At 34.7% G+C, this 21498-nt stretch overlaps 2 protein-coding genes across 3 annotated transcripts; one reads left to right on the plus strand and one right to left on the minus strand.

Annotated features, from left to right (window-relative positions):
• The first annotated feature begins 96 nt into the window (after positions 1-96).
• Positions 97-6935, plus strand: LOC129787740 (leukocyte receptor cluster member 8 homolog). The gene is made up of 5 exons (XM_055823491.1): positions 97-303; positions 417-2321; positions 2409-2607; positions 2709-2916; positions 5416-6935. The coding sequence occupies exons 2-5, from the start codon at positions 501-503 to the stop codon at positions 5582-5584; spliced, it is 2397 nt and encodes a 798-aa protein (XP_055679466.1). The 5' UTR covers positions 97-303; positions 417-500; the 3' UTR covers positions 5585-6935.
• Positions 6936-7511: 576 nt separating this feature from the next.
• Positions 7512-21245, minus strand: LOC129787744 (glycerol-3-phosphate acyltransferase 1, mitochondrial). 2 transcript variants are annotated; one of them, XM_055823495.1, is made up of 6 exons: positions 21090-21245; positions 20596-20676; positions 18448-18506; positions 9332-11396; positions 8038-8347; positions 7512-7975 (listed from the first exon to the last, which is right to left on the minus strand). In XM_055823495.1, the coding sequence occupies exons 4-6, from the start codon at positions 11384-11386 to the stop codon at positions 7767-7769; spliced, it is 2574 nt and encodes an 857-aa protein (XP_055679470.1). In that variant the 5' UTR covers positions 11387-11396; positions 18448-18506; positions 20596-20676; positions 21090-21245; the 3' UTR covers positions 7512-7766. The 2 variants fall into 2 exon arrangements, with proteins under 2 accessions (XP_055679470.1, XP_055679469.1); XM_055823494.1 differs by lacking the exons at positions 18448-18506; positions 20596-20676; positions 21090-21245 and adding an exon at positions 17499-18164.
• Between the last annotated feature and the right edge of the window lie 253 nt (positions 21246-21498).

The following is a 21498-nucleotide window of genomic DNA, read 5'->3' on the forward strand; positions in this document are numbered from 1 at the left end:
TGAATTTCGCGCCATTAGTGTGGTAGTTCCAAAAGCCACCGCAGTGCTGCTTTTTGGTGCTAGTATTCTCATATGAATGAAGATAGTAGTGAATGAGAATTTACGTGCGAGCACTACGCGAAGAAAGCCGAACACAAAGTGAAGAAGAAGACTTTTTAGCTTCGTGTGTGAAAAGTTACGCATTTGTTTTCCATCTCTAGTAAAAATTGCAATTTTATCATTTAATTCCATTAGTATTTGCTACGAAAAGTGCAGAGAAATCTTCATTGGACTTCGTAGTAGACAGCTTCATTGGAATTTTCGGTAAGAATGCGAGTTTTCTTGTGATTTTCAACGTCCTTTCACTTTGCCTTTGGCGTGACCCAAAAATTCCTAAAGGTAGCCATTTTGTAAAATTGCTTTCAATTTTTTCTCAGGGTTAATTTTCGCGTTAAAATTGAAGAAAGATTGAGAAAAAGTATAAACAAAGGAAAGGTAAGTTGTAAGTGTGGAGTACCGCGATGGCTGACGTGTCAGCATCCGGAGTGAATTCTGCGGGTGCCCCTGCGGGAAATGTTCTCGGGAATACATCCGTGCCTCCGCCACCGTTACCCCAGTCGAACAATCAGCAGCAGCAGCAGCAGTGGCAGATGTACAATCAATACGCCAATATGTATGGATTTAATCCGCAATACGCGCAGTACTACAATGCGTACTATCAGCATGTTCAGCATTACCTGAATCAGCAGCAAGGTCACTACCCACAAGGGAAGCTGCAGCAGGGTCAGATGGGTGTTGTGGGTAATACTTCGGGGGGTGCTTTTACAAATACCCCAGTGGCACCGCCGGAAAAGCGTCCGGAAGACAATCCGCCACTCCCAGCGGGTCCTCCTCCGCCACCATCACCATCATTCTCAGCGCCCCGTCCGTCGTTTTTCAATGGAAATCAACCCCCACAGCAGCAACCGTCGAAATTTGGCCCCATTCGCTTCAACATCAACCGGCCGACAAAGCAAAATAACTACCAGCAGCAGCAGCAGCACAACAACAACATGTCCGGAATGGGGCAGCAGAAGCAGAATAATCATCAAATGTTTGGGAATGCGCAAAAGAAGAAGCGTAAGAAGAATAAGAATAAGCAGCAGCAACAGCAAGGAGGAGGAGGAGGAGGAGGTTTCACGGAAAGTCAAGCACAACCTGTGCCTCCACCTCCACCATCAATTGGGCCTGATTTATCTAAACCACCGCCACCACTTCCTCCTGCAATCAATGATGTTGCCCCATCTGCCGCAGCAACTGCCGTGGATACACCTCCGTCGTCATTTACAAAGAAAATCGCCCCAGGCCCACCGAATCCCTTCAATAATCCCACAGATGCATGGCCAGAGAGTCTCAACAGCTACGTCACGCGATGCTACGCCAAATGCAAGACGGACTTTGATAAAGATCAAATTGGGATTTGTCTAAAGGGGCGAATAACAGCGGCTGCAAATAAAGGTGAATTGTGGACAAAGGATTGGGACAACGAACCCATACCGAGTGTACATAGTGAGAGGAATTCAATTCTCGTGCAGAGGCCACCGGTTTCGGGGGTATTGACGCAATACCAGAAATCCAGTGGTGGTGCGTCGGGGAAACAGGGTGGTGGTGCATCGGCAAAGAAGGGTATTTCGCAAAGTTTAGGAGCACGCCTCGGGTCAAAGGCCAGCCGTGTGAGTCGTTCGAGATCGCGATCGCCACGATTAAGGCGTCGCTCCTCGCGTAGTTCGTCATCGAGTCCGCGACGGAAGCGTCGTAGTACGAGTTCGAGCAGTGATGCATCATCGTCGTACCGTAGCGGTAAGGGGGGTGGTGCTAAAGCCAACAAATTCCCCAGTGGCGGTAGCAAGAGTAAGAAGGCAAAGAAGGGATCCCCGTCGCGTAGAGCGCCCTTCTATAGTGCAAATGGTGTCATTGGGGGTGCCGTCGAGGGGGATGTTAAGCGTCTACAGCAGAGAGCGGCAAGATTCAATAGGCCAAGTGTACAGTCGAGTGTTGTTGCCACCCCGAATCCCTTCAGCAGCAATAAGCACAAAAAACTCCAAATGCCCAGCATCTATCGTCCCTATGTGGATGATGCCGACGATGGGAATCACTTTGATTTTACGGACATTCACATTGTGGGCACATGCAGGGATGTGGAGAAATCCTTCCTGAGGCTCACAAAGGCCCCAGAACCCAATGAAGTGCGTCCCGTGGATGTTCTCAAGGTTTCCCTGGCAAATGTTAAGGCTAAATGGGTGGAGAAACAAGACTATTTCTATGCGTGTGATCAACTTAAATCCATCAGACAGGATCTCACGGTGAGTTTACTTTTCTCTCTCTTTCTCTTTTTCTCTCTGTTTGTAAAGATTTTATGATAATTTGACAATTTTCCATTGATTTCGCAGGTCCAGGGGATCCGTGATAGTTTCACCGTGGAAGTTTATGAGACACACGCAAGAATAGCCATGGAAAAGGGTGATCATGAGGAATTTAATCAGTGTCAAACGCAATTGAAGATGCTTTATGGTGAGGTGGGGGGTGAAAATTGCTTTGAATTCACTGGCTACCGGATACTCTACTATATCTTCACCAAAAACACACTCGGTAACAATCTCAAGCTAAGAAAAAATTCATTGAGAGAGAATTTTTTGCTTCTTTTTCTTCTATATTGAATTTTTGCAAATATTTATGTTTTTTTGTTGCAGACTTGACTACGATCTTGAAATCTCTGACAGTGCAAATGCGTGAAAATATATCCGTAGCCCATGCCCTTGAATTACGTACGGCATGGGCTTTGGGTAATTATTGCAAATTTTTCCAATTATACAAATCCGCCCCCCTTATGGCTGGCTACCTAATCGACTGGTTTGTTGATAGGGAACGTAAGCTGGCACTTAAGAATATTGTCAAAGCGTACGTAAATCACTTTTTTTTACATTATTTTCTCTCTTACATAATTCTTCTATATAAATTTCTTTATGTATCATCATCATCATCATTATGTTGTCATAAATGTGTGTGTGAATCAGTATGAAAGATTGGGTTGGATGGGTTTATAAGGGATGAACACAAAGAAAAAGAAAATGTTGATATTTGCAAAAGAAATTGAAATTAATATTCAGAAGGTGATAAAAACTGAGATCTATCTACAAAGATGAAAAAGACTCCAAGGTTTTTTGCCTCCTGAAATGATCAAGAGATTTTGCAAATTATTGACACTTTGTGAATTAAGAAGAAATTCATTTCCTTAATAATTATTTTACAAAAAAAAAATTGAATGGAATGCTTGAGAGGGAGTGAATGATTAATTTATTATTCCTTCATGAACTCATCAAACTAACTGTTGAAATTCTTTATTATGAAACAAATTCCTTTTCAGGCAAAAAAAATTTTTTTTTGGGGGAATGGAAGAAAAACCAATTGATAAAAACAGAAAATTAATTTTTTATTTAGGCAAGAAATTTAAAATTTCCCTTTATTCTAGCTCTGAGACTAAACTTAGGTCTTATCTATCGGATTTCTTTTATAATAAAACTCCTTAAAAAAATCTAGTAGGGGAGACCGGGGTAAAAATAGTCATTTTGAAATTTTCAAATGCCAATTTCTCCCAAAATATAAATCGGAAAAATCGGAAAAAATTATGGTACAAAGCCCTACCAACCTATAATTTTTGACAGTAATTTGGAGGTTATGCGATCAGTACTTTAGGAGTTAAAAATGAAAATAGATTTTTGGCCCATTTCCCAAACTTTTGCGTATTGAGAAAAACGCGTTTTCCGAAGTTTTCCTTCAGCAATTTTCTAACCTGATAATTTTTCTCACTAGCTGGGTTACTACAGAAAACATTGCCAAGGTGTATTTTTCACTAACTTTTAATGATTTTTCTGTACAATTATTTGAATCAAAACATACCCCTTGGGGTAGATCGGGTCAACCCATGTAAATCATATGGGAGTTCGAAATTTTTGACATATTTTCTATTCATTTGTTGCAGAATGGCGTGATTGAGAAAATCGCAAAATTCTCTGTTTTAGTGCGTATATAAAAGTGAAATTTTTTGTCGCGGATCAAAAGGTGAGAAGTTTACCTATCAACTACCATCAATCTTTCAAGTGGAAAATTCTTGGAAATGTCGGAAAATCACACCGACTTTATTTACCCCGCTGGTGTATAATATTTCCCGCCGAGTTTAAAAAAAGTCAGAACCGGAAGGGTTCAGGAAAAGCTCGAAAACTCATATTTCCCGTGGAGATAGAGAAAAGTGGTCTGAGACAAAGTTGTAGGCCAGGAAATTTCCTATAAGAATGACCTATCGAGGAAATTTTCTTGCCCTTGGGGAATCCTGCAGATAAGGATTTATGCAAATTGACTATTTTTACCCCGGTCTCCCCTATCGTAGTTAGGGAGGGGGAGTATTTATGTGTCTTATAAGAACGCTAAAGAACTTAAAAAGTTTAGCAAATTTAGATTTTATATTTTAGAGATCAAAACGAATTATTTGCAGGATAAAAAAATTACTCAAATGAAAATATTTAGAAAAGAAAGATATTTTCTAACTTTTCTAATGTTTGAAAAAAAAGCATCAAATGATGGAAAGGAGACGTCAATCGTTAAAAAAAAGGAACATAAAACCTTAAATTTTCAAAAAAAAAAACAGACATCGAAACGTCTGAAAACCCCCCAAAACGTTAGAAAAAAAGTAAAACATTACAAAACACGTCAAAATGTAAAAAAAAAATACTTTAAACTCTAAATAAAACATCAAACATTACATATGAACGTTGATAAGTCTGAAAATAAGATTTAAATGCTAGAAATGTCGGACAATTGAAAAGAAAAGTTAAAACCACTTTAGTTAAATTTTCGTTTGAAAATAAATTACAAAGCTTAGAAAATAAATATCAAATATCTCAAAAAGGAGTCTCAAGAAGCATTACAAATTAAACGTCAAACGTTAAAATTTAACGAATTTAACTATCTAATTTTAATCCAACTTTTCCTTTACATTCATGATTAGGATTTCTAGCTAGAAAAAAAATCTCAACTACAATTTTTATTTAATTGGTTTTCTTCCATTTTTTTCTAACCCTCATTAAGGGAAAAAGAATTTTAAATAACAATTCCTTCTAAATGGGGATAAAAACTTGAAAAAAGTGCTTTAAAATTTTCCGGAAAAAAAATCACTTTTTCCCTCCTTTATTATTCCCTTTAAATGATTTCTTAAAATAATTGTATTTTTATTTGTTTTCTCTCTCGATGCCATCTCTTCTCTACTTCTACTTGTGTGTGTGCGCGTGTCGTAAATGAAAAACGAAAAATCCCTTTCTTCGGATATCCCTCCGTTTGAAAATCCTTCGTATACAAAACAAAACAAAAAAAAATGCTTTTTTTGTTTAAAAAACAAACAAATAGTTATCGCCCAAATATTCCTGTGGAATTTATTGCGAAAATCCTGGCATTTGATTCAACGCAAAAATGTTTGGATTGGCTGGAACCGTTTGAGCTCGCCTATATCACGGCTGAGGGAGTTAAGGTGCAAGTTGACTGCAAAACAAGCATGAATACCATTGGAAATATCTAAATTGTGAAAAGAAAAGAAAAACGGAGAAAGTTTGTGGGGGAGGGAAATAAGTGATGATGATGCTGCTGCTGCTGATGGACATCGTTTGTAGTGGATTTGTGCACGGGATGCTGATGGCTGCTTTTGTATATCGACGTGGGAGGAAACGGTGGATGGAGGAAGAAAAAAAATGAAGGACAATTTACTTTTCATTTTTAATAGTGATGAAAGAAATTTCTTTCAAAAGTGCCAAAAAGGACACTGAAAGAAAAAAAAAGTAATTCATTAGGAAAAAAAAAATAGTGTGTGAACGGACATTTTAATTTAATAGTTTTAATTGAAAAGAAAAAAGACTTTTAAGGCAGATTTAAAAAAAAAGGGAATAAGTGTGAACGAGAGAAACAGAAAAGAACATTGGGATGGGATTGAAAGACTTTAAAAACAAACACAACAAAGAAAAAAACCCTTAATTAATAATTTCTTAAACTAATCGTGCGATTGTGATAAGAAAAAGTTTCGATAAGAGAAACAAAAAATTACCGCGATAAGAGACACTGAAGGAAAAGAAGAAAATTCCGGATGGCACGCAATTAGATTTTTTTAAGGAAGGAGAGAAGAAGATTATTTTGTGTATGTGTGTATATAATAATGTAAATTTCCAGCCCACTTAGGAGCAATCAACTCCCTCCACAATAATGTGGAGGAGGATCTACCTGATGAGAGCACACCATCATCACACACAATGCAAAACAATCCAAAGTCCCCAGCGAATGTTCCTCAAAGTAAAAAAAGAAAAATCCTTAATCCCAAAAACTTATCCTTTCTAAGCAACTCAAATTGAATTTCCTTCTCTCTCTAAAATATCAATTTTTTTGCCCAAATTCCTCATTCTCTGCTTGCGCAGAAATGGGAATAAAAAGAGCAAAAAGTGGATTCCTGTCTTAAGATAATTCCCACGCGAAGAACTGAAGAGAGCATCTCTTGGATAAACGTCGCAACAACGTAAAAAAATTACATACCTATCTTTATTTTTTTTTCTATCTCTCTGTGCAGATAAAATTTCCCTCAAAGTTCTTTTTTATTAACTTTTTTTAATTTATTCTAAATAAGTTATTGATTTAATGTTTTGTTTTATTGAGATTGGCTAATGAGAATTGCTGGATTTTTATGAGATTATTCGTTTTTTTTAACAATTATTATTTTTTTTCCTCATAAAAATTGTATTTCATTTTTTATTCTTTAAAATTTGCATCAAAGAATGAGAAAATCAGCATAAAAAATTTTATTTCATTTGAGGGAAAAAACAAAGATATTTTATGTACATAGAGGTTGAAAATAATAATTAATAAAGTAATTTGAAAAAAAAAATAAAGAATTTATTGTTTTATTGCATTCTTCTCATTGTCTTGTCATGAGTGGGGTAGATTCTGAAAAAAATCTTTTACAATTCGTCAGTTGTAAGATTTTTGGTTTTCTGGAAAAAATCTTATAAGATTTTGACATTTTATTTCTCTCTTTGATATAATTTTTGAAAGAAAATTACTTTTCCAGGGCTCTAAAAATTTCTCAGGCTGTTTTCTGGATTTTTTTTATTTTACCACAATATAACGGAATATAAAATAAAACTGTTAAAATCTTACAACTTTTCAGTTGATAGAAAAGAAAATTTTTTTATCAGAATCTACCCCTGAGTTTAAAAAGAAAGTTGAGCTATTCTAACGTATTTTATGCTAAAAAGCTTCGTCTTTGCTCATAGAATTTCATTAAATATTCAAGGAATGCCTCCAAAGAGACTATCTCACCTGTTCTACGTCATTACCTGCTGGTGTTGTGATGTAAATTCAATTTGAATGGGCCTTATTCAGCGACCAAGAAACCCTTGAAATTCGCTTGAAATCTTGAAATTTCAGTACAAATTGCAGAAAATTGGCAGAGAAAAAAAAACACATTTTCGTGAAAATTTCAAATTTTATTCCTTAATTAATTCTTCATTTTTTTTGGACTGAAAAAACACCTTTGTACACATTTTGTTGCTCATTTTTTTCCCACTATTAATGACGGTGAACTGAACAATTTTTTTCATTTATTAGGAGGTATAAAAAAAAATCCAATAAAGTGGTAAAATAAAAATTGAGCGACGTAAATGCATTTGAAAAAAAAATTACTGGGAGAATCCGCTGCATTCAATTCTTTTTCTTTTAAACTACAAAAGTCGATCACTTTCGAAGGTGAAGTGACTGATGCAGTTGAATGCTTGGATTTTGTGGTAAACCTCCTCAATTCCCGCCGAAGAGTGGTAGCGATGCGTGAGGGAGAGGAGACGAACCCCACCGGCACACTCTACCTGTACCACTGACCACTTTTCCAGGAGCTTCAGGCAATTCTTTATCATTTCCACTGAAACGCTTTCGCCTGAAAGATTTTTTTCTTTAAAAAAATTTGTTCAGGAGGAATGCAAAAGGTTAAAAACTCACCAAACTCACACTCCTGATTATCAAACTTCTGCCTAACTTCCGCAAGGGCTCCCTTGATGAATTCCACCTCAAGCTGCGAATTGCCCAACAATCGATGGAGGTGATCAACGACTGTGAGGTACGTCCGGGCAATGGGGGCGAGGATTGCAATTGAATTTACATGATGTACCCTCTGATTCATGTCCACCATCACCACATTCTCCTCCTCATACCCATACGTCACGTAATCTTCATCATCTTCAATGTCATTATTCAGCAGGAGTCTTCGGTGCATTCTTTTTGCCTCCAGCTCAGCCTCTGTGTGCATTTTCTGTGAAATCGTCGCACAAAGAAAATTAATTTCAAAATGTGGCGTGAAAATGTTAATGCTGCTCAGTAAAATTATCATTTTTTTCTTTTAAATTAATCAAGAAAATTAATTGAATTTGATGAATTTGATTTCAATTTTATCAAGACATGATATTGAGGCACTGGTAAGCTAAAGGAACATTTTTCAGGTAATTTTCCCAACAAGTAGCAGCAGCTTGATGTTTTGTACAATATTTTCCAAGAACAGTTGGATCTGCTTCCCAGAAAGTTTGTTATAAATGGCTGGAAGTTGTGCAGGAATCCTTCCTATTGCATCAGGAAGTTTCTAAGGGATCTTAGGAATCTTCTTTTCAACATTTGGTTGATCCTTGGTTTTATTTAGGGGTCAAAATCTGTCCATTTATGGAGTCAATTTTGCAGTTTCTCGAAGCATTTTTATAGACTTCCTAAATGGACAGATTTTGACCCCTAAATAAAATCAAAGATTAGCCAGATGTTGAAAAAAAGGTTCCAAAGAGCCCTTAGAAACCACACACACGTGATTACACAACTTCCAGTCACTTATGGCATTTTCCGAAAAGAAACCCCAATTAATTGCGGGAAAAAAATTGCTCAAACTTCAAGCTGTTCTACAAGTCGTTCAATCAAAAATGAATCAATCAGACTGATAAATCAATTCAGTCAGTCAAAAGATTGATCAATTATTGACCAAAAATTGACCAATATCAAGTAAATTCTGCTGATTGCACAATCTATTCGGATGAACCGATCAACTATTGATCAAATATTGACCAAACATTGTTCTTTAAATTTTTTAATCAATCAGTTCGACAATTTATTCTCAATCAAATTCAACACGCAGCACTGATCTTTAGTGTTTGACCAATAATTGAGCAATTATTGCCTATCAGATTGATTTTTCTACGCAAATCTATAAATTGAATCAATATTGAGAAAATTTTAAAGAAAAGAAAATTCAACTTACCTTTGGAATACTTATCAGATCTCTATCGCTCATTTTGTGTAGTGTATCGCGGAGGAGTGTATCCAAATCCTGGCATGGTTTATTCAATATAAATTCATAGCGTAGGATATCACAGAATTTGTGGCACAACTCAAGAATATCCTCCTCAAGGAGTGAGATCTTCTCATTGAGTGTTGTTGCGGTGTTATTTAGTACATCCTGTGGTAGAAGGGCATACATTGCTGATGTTACAACGGATTCCAAGACGTAGAAGGGCATTAATGTATTGGCATAGTAGGCAAGTTCCAACATTGCCGGTACGGTATTCACGGGCTTAACAAACATCTCCCCATTGATGGTGTCCAGGGTGATTAGATGTTCCCCCAAAAGTTCCAAAACATACTTGATGATGTCCTCTGAGTTGCCAGTGAAGCCCAAATCCTTTAGCCCAGTTAGATCATCACGAAGACGATCGAGGGCACGTGCAAAGACACTGAGAGTGACCCCTCGGCGAAATTGCGTCAGAAGGAGGAATGTCACGGCATTTGTGGACATGACACTCGTTGCACTGGCACAATCATACACCACATGCCGTGCTATACTATCCACAAGGCATCTATTGTCCTCCTGCACAATGTCCGTCCCATAGAGCGATGTTGAGGATTTTGTTTGCTGCAAAAGACGATCTCCCGGCTCAATCCTCTGTGGGGCTGTATGGTGCTCCTGGTTCCTCTTGAAGGCATCCACGAGCTCCTTTAGGGAAAATGGTTCATTGAAATCAATTCGCATTAAGCCGTAATTTGACTTGACAGCCTTCCAAATGGCCGAAATGGCGGAAGCAAATGTTTCCGGAGGCTTCCTCTGTCCCAATTGTTCAGCCACAAAATTCCCATCAACAAGACGTTCGTAGTTTACGGAAACGGGCACAAGGAGAACATCGGGTACGGTCTTATCGAGAAATGCCTCAACGACAACTGAGAGAATTCCCCCTTTGGGTATGCACGGCTTCCCTGTGCGTGTCCTTCCGCCCTCAATGAAAAACTCCGCATTATGCCCAGCTGTTAGGCAATGCTGTAAGTACGCATTGAGTATGGCACGGTAGACAATATCCTTCTTTCCGGTGATTGGATCAATTTTCCGCTTAATGTAGAACGCCCCCAGACCACGAAGAGCTTCACCAAAAAAGGGAATTCGCAGATTATTCCCAGCTGCAATTACGGGAACACGTAGATCATTGTTGAGCAGCATAAATGTCACGAGAACATAGTCGAGGTGACTTCGATGGAGCGGTAGGAAAATCAATGGGGTATTCGGGGTACGTCTCGAGGCGGCTTTGAGCATTTCAATTTGTGCTGGATGCGCAACGGCTCCTGTGAGAAAGCACGGGAGGAGTTTGTAGATGATCCACGATGTAATCTGCAGGAGGACATTTGACATTTTTGCACGCATATCCTTCATGACTTTCCGGGCACGTTTATTCTGTTTCTCCAGCATCTTCGTGTATGTTTCCGTATCACTGAATACCCTCCCTTGGGCCTCGGCTGCTTGACGTTCCTCCCGGACGGATTCAATGGTTGCCTGCTCAATGGCATCCAATACACGCTTATCCTTGAGCACTGTGGGTGACACCTCGGGGAAATGGTACTTCTTCACACGCAAACACTGTGCCAAGATGGGGAAGTATGTGGCTAAATTCCACCAAGATTTCGTTGGGCCCTGATTGACGTGCTGTGTTGTGCGCAAAACATCAATTACATCACGACGACGCTCATGTGGGTCCAGTTGAATCTCCGATCCGGGTGCACAATACCTACATGCCAATCCCTGCGGCATATTCTGTGGCAACGGTGGGATCTGCATGACGGACTCCTTAATCTCATACAAGCTACTCTCACGTGTACGTTTGTCGGTTTCCTTCTCTTGGGCACGCTTCTTGCGCTGTCGCTCACCAAAACGACGTAGAAAGTCAAATGTGGGACGTTCCTCGCCACGTTGTCCACCGTCACCCCAGTTAAAGCCATTATACGACCACGAACCATACGCCTCCTGAAGGCGCGTCGACATTACATCTACCATATCGCCAGTCCTGTGTGCAAGAAGAAAGAAAATGAATTTGAACAAAAAGAATTAAAATCATTTAATAATGAGGAAATGGTGGGAATTATTCTTTTATAAAAGAAATGAGAAAAAAAATTGTAAACTAATAACTCTACAATTTACTTTTTTTTTCTTCATTTTCCATCACTCCACCCACCTTCGACAAATAATAAAGGTACGTACATACAATCAATGAAATGAAAATGAACGATGTGTATTTTCCACTTGATCGACTTTTGGGAACACGTGAGACAATTTATTGGGTCGACAAAAAACATGAATTGCACTTTAATTATGCATTGAATGAAGTGAACTTTTAAATTACTTTTCAATGTCTTTTCTCTCTCTCTCGGTTCTTCTGCTGGAGAATCGATTCTGAATTTATCATCAATGCTAGAAGATTTGAATCAATTAATGGGGTATTTATCGATGAAGAATATTTGGATAATTTCTGCGAATTTTACAGGAATGTTCTGAATATTATATCGAATATCACTAATTCTTGTAAAATATTCATTATTCATATTCAGCTTCTATTAAAAATGCCAAATTTTCTGTTAAATATCTTTCTCTAAAGGAATTCATTAAAACTTTGGTCTTTTTAATCAATTAAATTAGTGAATGATTTTACAGAATCAATCTGTATTTTAAGAATTTGATCAATTAATTTGGTGGAAGATATTTGATAATTTTATTCAACGAGAGAGTATCTTGACTAATTCAATTAATGGGAAGAAATTATGCGAAAAATTTAATTTGATTGAATCATTTTGATCTTCCACCAATTTACTTTCGTCTTTTTGACTAATTCAAGTGTTGGAAACATTACTAATAACCATTTGAATCTGATATATTTTCTTTTAAAAGCTTAATTGATTTAATCTTACTTTCTGCGTTTTTAACTCTTTAATTCTTTAATTTTACCCAAATCCTTTCTATTACTTTGAGTGTTTCATATATGCAATTTTGATTGAATAAGTTCGGCGTTTTAGACCATTTAAATCAGATTTTCTTATCCTTTCACTGAATTTGTCTGAAATTTTAAAATGACTTTTAGTTGAACTATTCAGAGATTTTCAGCATTTTTTTTGCATCTTGAAAACACATTTCTTTCATTTTCATAAATTTTGCTTGATAAAATATCGTTTCGTTTCAATTAAATTAGTTTTCTCACTTTAGAATTTACTCTAAAATGCTTTTTAGTCAATAAAAATCTGTTTCGTTCAATTAAAATGCCGTTTGTTCATTAAAATTCCTTTAAAAAAGTTTTATGCGATTTTTTCAAACATTTTTTTGAGTTTCTTTCATTCTTACTGTTTACTTTATTATCAATTGATTTTTTTTAATTTTTTAATACATTAATTTGTAATTCTTCTGAAAAGATCTAAATAATAAAATTCTTTTATAATAATTTGAATAGCTTGAAATTAATTTTATTCATAAGAATCATTATATAGAAGATCCAAAGATCCCAGAAAACTTCAATTAATAATAATAAAATCAAAAATTTGCTGACGAAGTGAATAAATGAATGTATATGCCATTAATCTCAATGCATTTTAATGTAATCCATTAAAGTGATTAGATTGCGCGCGTATGACGAAATACTGCAAATTAAATTGGTGAGAAATCAACTTTTATTTTTTTTTCTTGCAAATAAAATCATTTGAGACAAATTCTAATGCCCGCACTGTCCTAGCATCTCCCCCCTTCTCTTAATGAAAAGCCCCGAGATTTTATGCCAAAAGTGGGAGAAACGCGATTTTTGCGGGGTCAGGGACATGTTGTTGGTTACAGTTTTCTTCTTTTTTTTTTTGCTACAAAAAAAGTCATTCCACTTGTTGCAGCTTGGAAGAAAATTGTTGAGATAGATTATTGGAAACCAATACATCTTAAGAAATTGACCGCAATATTTAGGTATGCAATTAAATGTACATTAATGCACTAAATTTTCTCGATCAGGTCACAGCTATTTTTTCTCTCTCTCTTCAAAAAAAAAATCTCCAAGGTTTTTCTCTGCATCAAGTTTATAAACATGTGTGCAATATGTATGATAAGTTAGAAGGTTTAAAAGCTTTATTTATTTTTTCACAAGTAAAATTTGCATGCAAGAGACAAACTAAAATACTCGTTTGTTTCATCTTCATTGCCTTCCAATGAATTTGATGCGTCTTTACTATTTTTGTTTTCATTGAAGAAATATCATTGATTCTCGTATTGATTGAGAAATTGAAAATCAAACCATATTTTTTTTAATCTGAATTAAATAAGGTTTTTTTTTTATATTATTATGGCAAAGAAATGAGATTATGCTATCACATGTAATAAATGTTTTTTTCTTAAATTAAATAAATATGGAAGAAAGGAAAATTTATGGAGAAAAAAAAAGAAAATAAGTCGTAATCAATTGTGGTGAGTGTCACATTCGTCACACTTTACTTGAGAATCATCCGATCGGGACTTTGTTATGATGTCCACATCAAGCAACTAGTAAGTACAGATTAAACCACATTTCGAGGATTTCTCTCGCTCTCTCATGCGGTTGGTTGTCTTTTAAGAGCCAATATTACAATATTTTGTGAGAAGGAAAATGAACCAAAATAAAAAAAAAAATATGCTAAAAATGACGACGGGTCGTCAAAGTTTATCAACTCTATGCTATGTACGTATACATATAGGCAACCAATGAAGCTTTAATTGTTGAACTGTCTAAGCGGTAAATGCATGCAACTGAAAAGAAATCAATCTTTTCTGTAATGGGGTGAGATAAATATGTATGTAGGCAACAACAAAAAAAGTCAAATTGCTTGAATGAAAGAGATGCTGGGCAAATTTTATTGGAGTTTCACCCCAGGAGAACTGAGAGACGCGCGATCTTAATAAAATATATAAAATATTGAAAATTATTTTGACTTTGTGATATGAAAACTCTTGAGGGCATGACCTTTCTTTGCGAAATATTCTAGATTAGTGTCTTCTATGTAATACACACAATATTTTTCTCAATTAAACTTGTGTTTACTTTTCGTATGAGCTTCCGGTTCTGCTTTTCTAGGAAAATATTATACATTTAATGTTTATGTAGTGAAATATAATGGAGATTTAGTAAATTTTTGGATTATGAATTTTTTTTCTGTTTTATTAAATATTTTAACAAAGATTTTTAGAGTTTTAGCTACATACGTATTAAGAAAAAAAAATTAAATTCAAATTGTAGGCATATAGGTATAATTTTGACCAATGTTTGCCCATAGTTTTTATGAAATAGAATGTTCACAAAAGCACACTTGTGACAACTTTTCCACACACTTATCGTGTTACTCACAATAATATTCGTGTTAGGCTCTAATACAAAACTTCTTTTAGTAATTCGGATTTATTTGGTTGAAATCTATTTTTTTTTAATTACATGGTTGATTATTTTTTAATTTTTATTAAAGAATCAAAATAATAAGACAGCAGTAAATAATTCCATTTAATCTAAGTATAGTTAAGGGGATCGAATCAATATTAAATACAAGAGAACAATAAAGAATCTGGAAGTATTCTATTTCAAATCCTTACAGGAGCCTACGCAGGATCTTTCGAAGGAGAATGTTTTATTTTTTATCATCTTCCTGTTTTTCTTATCTTTCCTTTTATAATCCGACGTGGTTTTCGTCATCCACTCAATCTGGGAATTTTAATTAACTTACAATTTTTAATATTGATAATTTCGACAAATCAATCACACAATATAGAGAGAAATCTGACTAACTTTTCTATCATAAAGCGACGTTTCGATAAATTTTTATTTCCTATCTTCAGATTCTAGAGAAGTTTAAAAAATGAGTTTAAATATTTTCGTGAGAATTTTTTTTTTAATATTCTTTACGAAGATGATTTCAACAATTTTTTTTTTATCAAAATCGACCCATAACGTTCCAGTAGAATAAATATATAAACTGAATTTTCAAAGAATTAATAGAACTTATGAATACTCTATTTAAACACCCCAAACACGTAGATTTGTCAAAGAATCTTAAGAAAAAAAAAACTTGTGTAGGTAAATATTATTCCCTTTTGAATAGCAATAGTTGTGCATTTCTTTAAAGAGAAAACCATTAAAACAAACAAACATATAGTGAAAAGAGTTAAAATTATATAGTTCGTGCTATATTAAAGTGAAGCGAGAAAGATTGAGAAGAAGAAGACAGACAATTTCCAGAGATGTGCCAAGAGGAGTGTTAATAACAGTCCACAATTGTTGTTTCCCATTTAACGTTGTCGTATATACATTGCATATACTTTAGTAAGTATGTAAGTATATTTTTAGTGAACAAAGTGAAGGTGAATTTACTGGATAACTTGGGGGACTCTGTCTTGCGATGCGAGGAATAGTTGAAAAAAAAAATGTTAATTCCACCAGACAATATTTATTCATTTTTTTTTTATTTATTCATTTCTATCAATCGTATGACAAATTATACCTGATTATATATAAAAGTGCGATAGTGTGTAGAGAATGACCCCATCTTTTGCAAAAGAAAGAATAGGTCAAGCAATTGCGTATTAGGACTTTAGTATGTAATCTGAATGATAATAATTTGTATGACAAACGAGAGAAAACCGGGTTTTAGTGATTGACTGAGCGTGAAAAGAATTGACTTTTTTTTTCTTCTCAACTAAATCAATTGATAAATTACATTTTCATATCAGAATTTTTTTTTCAAAAGATTAATGGTTACCAAGGGAGAAAATATACTACATTATAGGGACAGAGTCCAAAGCAAGTGTGTAGCTACCTATGTATATAGCTATAAAGCTATAAGTACATAAAGTCTCTCATAAAAAAAATAATAAAATCACCCCACTGCAAAATTTTCTTAGTGGTGAGGAATTAAAAAAAGTTTTCTTGTCTGTCTTTGTCAATTAATAAAAGAAAAAAAAAGATAGGACATTCTTCACTTAAACCCCTGCGGCCTTAAGTTTTTGATTGTTTCACTTTTATTAAAACACCAGCATTGATAAGATTTAGCGTTTGATAAAGTGAATCTTTTGTCTTGGTTTTCCCCTCAAAAACATGTCCCATTGTCTGTCTTGCATTAACTTTTCCCTTTTTAATTTAAAATATCTCTTTTGGGAGAAAATGAATAAATGAGCGCATCCCCTTGACAACGGCAGTGCAACTGATTTTTGCCCTTTTGGAATTGAACTTTCACTTTCGCGTGCACACAGTACTTGGGGGGACACATAATCTTATCTAAGGGAAACCGCGGCAAATCACCTGCTTGAATCTGTCTAACTAAGAAGAGGTAAACGCGCGGTTTTATTAATAAATTCCAATATCACCTTCCTTATCAACAAAACTCTCACTCTCGGACGTTGTTTACAGCTTTTTTTTAATTTCTCCTCTATGTCTCTCAAGAGTCTCAAGAGTTAGAAAGCACAATGGACTGTATTTGTGTTGTGGTAATGGAAAAGAATTGATGGAAATTGCCCTGTTTTTTCATTAATCACCAAACTACGTCTTTGAGTCATCGGAAAGTCTTTTTAAATTCTTCTTTTCTCATATTTTTGAGTAAGAAAAATTAACGTGTGTTGGTACAGTCGTGCTCTCGTGGTAGGACCGTCGTCAAAATGACTTCTCCGCGGTAAAACGGCTTCAGAATGAAGTATTTTGCCTTCGCAGTGGGACAATTAGTACTATTGGAAAGGTAGGATACTAATTGTCCCACTGCGAAGGCAAAATTCCTCATTCTGAAGCCGTTTTACCGCGGAGAAGTCATTTTGACGACGGTCCTACCACGAGAGCACGACTGTATATAAATATTTAAATTAAATACAAAGATATACAGAAAGGCCAAAAAAAACCGATACACAGCCACATGAAGCTAAAAAAAAATTGTCGCGACAGAAGAGACCTCGTGGATGGTCAATGGAAGCAATTCATGAAATTCGGCCGAGCTGAATGCAATTGACTCCTAATGTTTTGATTACATAATCCACGAAAGAAAAATTTGCATTGAAGGTGGTTGAAGGTGGATGACAAATTTCTTGTTTTTCTGCTCTTTTCCACAACTTAGATGGAAAATAAATAATGGAAACTCACCTTTTGCCAAATAAATAGTAAACAACACAGAGAAAGAGAAATATCTCAATTATTCCCAACATTTTGATCTTTTTTCTTTCCTTCCTCTCTGAGGAATTTTTTTGCACTTTGAAACACTCTCTCCCCCCAGTGTGATTAATAAGTCTGGTACGAATGTAAAGTGCTTTATAATGCAATCTTTCCTTTATATAAAATTTACTTTAGTCGTTGTGAATGTATTTATTTATGATAGAGCACCAGTCAGAAAAAGTTCATAAAAGACCCAACACAAAGTAGTTAATCTCTCTTCATTTACTAAAAATACTTTATACGAATAAAAGTTTTTAGAGAATTATGTGGAAATTTTCGTTTTTTTTTACTAAATTATTCCAACATTCACATTATAATTTCTTTTTCACATTAATTGCACTTATTTGAAGGAATTTTCCTTCTCATTTGTGGCACCAATACACACAATTCGCGTTTCAAAATAAATTTTCTTCCCGCGAGAATGATTTATTTCGAGGGCCAATCTCGTCTGATTCTGACTGGCTCATTCAATTGACTGCGGACGACTGTGTCTCTTGTGATATATAAAGCTTGACTACACGGCTCCCTGAACACTCTATACATATGTGCTTGATGCTTCTCTGTCTCCCTTCTCAAACATCACAGCAGTGCACTCCGCACACGAAGAACATTTTATCTGTACTCAACAACACGCGACAATTTAAGTTGATATCGCAAAATAAATTCTATACCACATGTATGTATGTATGATTAAATTAGATGGTAAATGACTCGTAGAATATTTACAAAGTAATTTTTTTGAAAGAGGGCACAACTAAAATGTTTGATAGAAATTAATGAGAGGATAGTAAGATTAAAGTTTAGTGAATGAGATTAAAATATTAAAAAAAAAGTTCTTGGAGCTTTAGCATAGGAAAGAATCAATTATATATGTACTTACTAAGAGCAGTAAATGCGCAACTCTGTCAGAAGTTTCCAAGCAAAGCTCAATAGTTTTCTCTATAAAGTAAAAAAAATCATTTAGATGTTTAATTAAGTCGTCAGTTATAAGATTTTTGGTATTCCGGGAAAAATCTAATAAGATTTTGACATTTTATTTCTATCTTTAAACCGGGTTCTGAAAGAAAATTACTTTTCTATAACTATTTAAAGTTCTTTCTGACTGTTTTCTGCAACAACTCATTCTTTGCTTTTCTTTTATAAAACGACAATGGAACGATTTCAAAACTCAATCTGTCAAAATCTTACAACAAACTTTTAAGTTGTTAGAAAAGAAAAAAAAAAGATTTTTATCAGAATCTATCCCGATGTTAATATTTTATTAATCTAGACTTTCCCACAACAGAAAATTTTATTTGTTGACTTTAAATCCTTTTAATGCATAAAAATCCCAGAAAAGTTTTAATTTTAATAAAAAAAATTCAAATGAATACGTTTAAAGAATTTTAGAACATATTGTGCAAATTTTCAAGAATTTTGGGTTAAAATTAACTTTTCTAAAATATTTTGCAATCAAACTTTACGAAAGTTTCAACAATTAAAAACTCTGGAGAATCTGGGTTCTTACAAGAAAAACAAATGGTAGTTAATAAGTATAGGGTGAAGGTACTCTGCTTCAGCTATAGTAAATTGAACGGGATAGTGGAAAATTGATTCAACAAGAATCACTGTATCTGTGTTTTCCTCTTTGCATTACTCACAACAGAAATTATTCTATTGCTCGCAATGTGGTGTGATCTCTAAGCATCATTTAAATAACTTTAGCACTTCATTGGATAGAATTGCGTCGTTTCCATATAAATATACATACCTACATATACATACAATGCTAGAATCTCTTAATTTTTCTTTTAAATTTTAATCATTTAAATAATCTTTAAATAGTTAAATGAAAAAAAAGTGTCTTCTTCATTATTAATGTGGTGCCACGAACGGAAGTGCTTTGAATTAATTTCCATGGGCAATGGCAATTGCAGCAGAATGTGTGTGCAAATTCAATTCCATGCAGACACTTTTTGCCTTTTTAAAGAAAATAATTGAATTACAGTCGTGCTCTCGTGGTAGGACCGTCGTCAAAATGACTTCTCCGCGGTAAAATGGCTTCAGAATGAAGTATTTTGCCTTCGCAGTGGGACAATTAGTACTATTGGAAAGGTAGGATACTAATTGTCCCACTGCGAAGGCAAAATTCCTCATTCTGAAGCCGTTTTACCGCGGAGAAGTCATTTTGACGACGGTCCTACCACGAGAGCACGACTGTAATGCAAAAGACTTTGCAAAGATTTTTTTTCTATTAAAACCTGTTGCCGTGAAAAATTTTCTAATGATTACTTAAATGTTTTTATTTGTAATTTTATAATTAGGCATAAAACTATAGGTACCAACTTTATATTGGTGCACGTGGGTAAATTTAAAAGGAAATGTAATTAAAAAATTTAATTAGATGTACAGATTTGTATATAGCAATTATATAGAATTTTCTTAAGGAAAATCACTACTTTTTGTCTTAAATTGAATTGAGGGAGCTAATGTATCTTTTATAGAGCTGATTTGTACTGAATTCAATAAACAAATGACAGTAAATATCAGACAAAATATAGTTTAGGACCTAATTAGCTTTCTAGATAAATTTACTAAACCTACAAAAAAGCTTTTCCGCTTTTTAATACCTGCAATTCTACATTAGATAGAAATCTTTCAACTATAACAAATATTTAAATTATCATTATCATTAAAATATAAAAGCACCGACAATGATCTAAATAGATATTAAATTACTTGGTAAATACAATATTTATATAAGTTTGTATTTAAATTTGTATTTAAGTACATTTAAGGATATGTAAGACCAAGAATTAAAAATATTATTTTTAAATTAGAATAAAATGTTAAAAGATTAAAAAGAACTTATTGCTCTGGAAAATTGTGCAAATCTCAGTTCTTTGATGGTATGCTGCTGGTGGAGTGCAAGAGTCTGCTTGCAAGTGAGATTGAAGGTAAAATTACATAATTGAGATAAATTAAAACGGCGTCCTCATAATAGCCAAAGCAGTTAGTGGTTGTTATTGAACTAGAAAGCCAAATTCACCTGAATCTCAATAAAAATCTCCTTCTCTGCTTGATTTTCTGCAGTCGAATTTTATGCTTCTCTATGCACCAGCCGTGCCAGCTAGAAAGAAATAAGAAATAAAAAATCAATAAAATCAAGAATTTTCGTTCCTTTTGAATTTGGCGCCTTAAATGAAGTTCCAAAAGCCACCACTGCTATTTTTTGGTACTGTTTGTGAAGTGAAAATGAGACAAATTATGTCACTGATACTGTCTCCCTCACACTATTGCGCCCCCAAATTTTTACTGAAGCTCCCCGGGGGCCCCGGAGCCCCTCGAGCAATTTTTGGCTCCCCAAAAATGAGTTTTTCTCGAAAAAAAAATATTTTTTAAAATTTTTTCAACACAAACAAACTTCACGCACACCACCGCGAAACGCAGACTGAGACGAAGATATATTTCTCATGCCATCTCGTCACTTACATAAAAATCTGAAAGAAAAATCTTTTTTTTTTTCTTTTCTTTTTTACTTACCGAAAGAAAAAACTTTGCTGATTTCAATTTTCTCAAGTTTCTTTTATTCCAAGGGAGTATTTTCCGAATTTATGGTGTAAAAGAACTAAAGAAAAGCGGCAAACACAGCGCGGTGAAAAAGCAAAACAAAACCCACGCGACGCATTTCTCAGTGACCCTTTAAAAATTTCATTCTCAGTAGTATATGAGTGGGACGTTTCCATGGAATTCCATCCGTGCTTCCATCGTTTTTTATTTCATTTACTGCGATCGGATCACTGCAAAAAGCCGTTTTTACTATCAACCGGAAATTTCTGCATGATTTTGATATCCTGTCAAAATCCGTACGCGAAAATAACAAAAAAAGTACAAAATTTAAAATAATTATTACAATAAAATTTTTCTACATAAGGCGAATTAGGCGTCGTGC

This window comes from Lutzomyia longipalpis, chromosome 1 (assembly GCF_024334085.1).
Source record: "Lutzomyia longipalpis isolate SR_M1_2022 chromosome 1, ASM2433408v1".
Taxonomy (NCBI): domain Eukaryota; kingdom Metazoa; phylum Arthropoda; class Insecta; order Diptera; family Psychodidae; genus Lutzomyia; species Lutzomyia longipalpis.

Coding starts and splice junctions, on each gene's coding strand:
- LOC129787740 (XM_055823491.1), top strand. CDS start 501: ATGGCTGACGTGTCAGCATCCGGAGTGAATTCTGCGGGTGCCCCTGCG. Junction 2,322..2,408: donor CCATCAGACAGGATCTCACG/GTGAGTTTACTT, acceptor TTGATTTCGCAG/GTCCAGGGGATCCGTGATAG. Junction 2,917..5,415: donor CTTAAGAATATTGTCAAAGC/GTACGTAAATCA, acceptor ACAAACAAATAG/TTATCGCCCAAATATTCCTG.
- LOC129787744 (XM_055823494.1), bottom strand. CDS start 17,560: ATGTTGGGAATAATTGAGATATTTCTCTTTCTCTGTGTTGTTTACTAT. Junction 11,397..17,498: donor TACTATTTATTTGGCAAAAG/GTGAGTTTCCAT, acceptor TCTTGCACACAG/GACTGGCGATATGGTAGATG. Junction 8,348..9,331: donor ATCTGATAAGTATTCCAAAG/GTAAGTTGAATT, acceptor ACGATTTCACAG/AAAATGCACACAGAGGCTGA.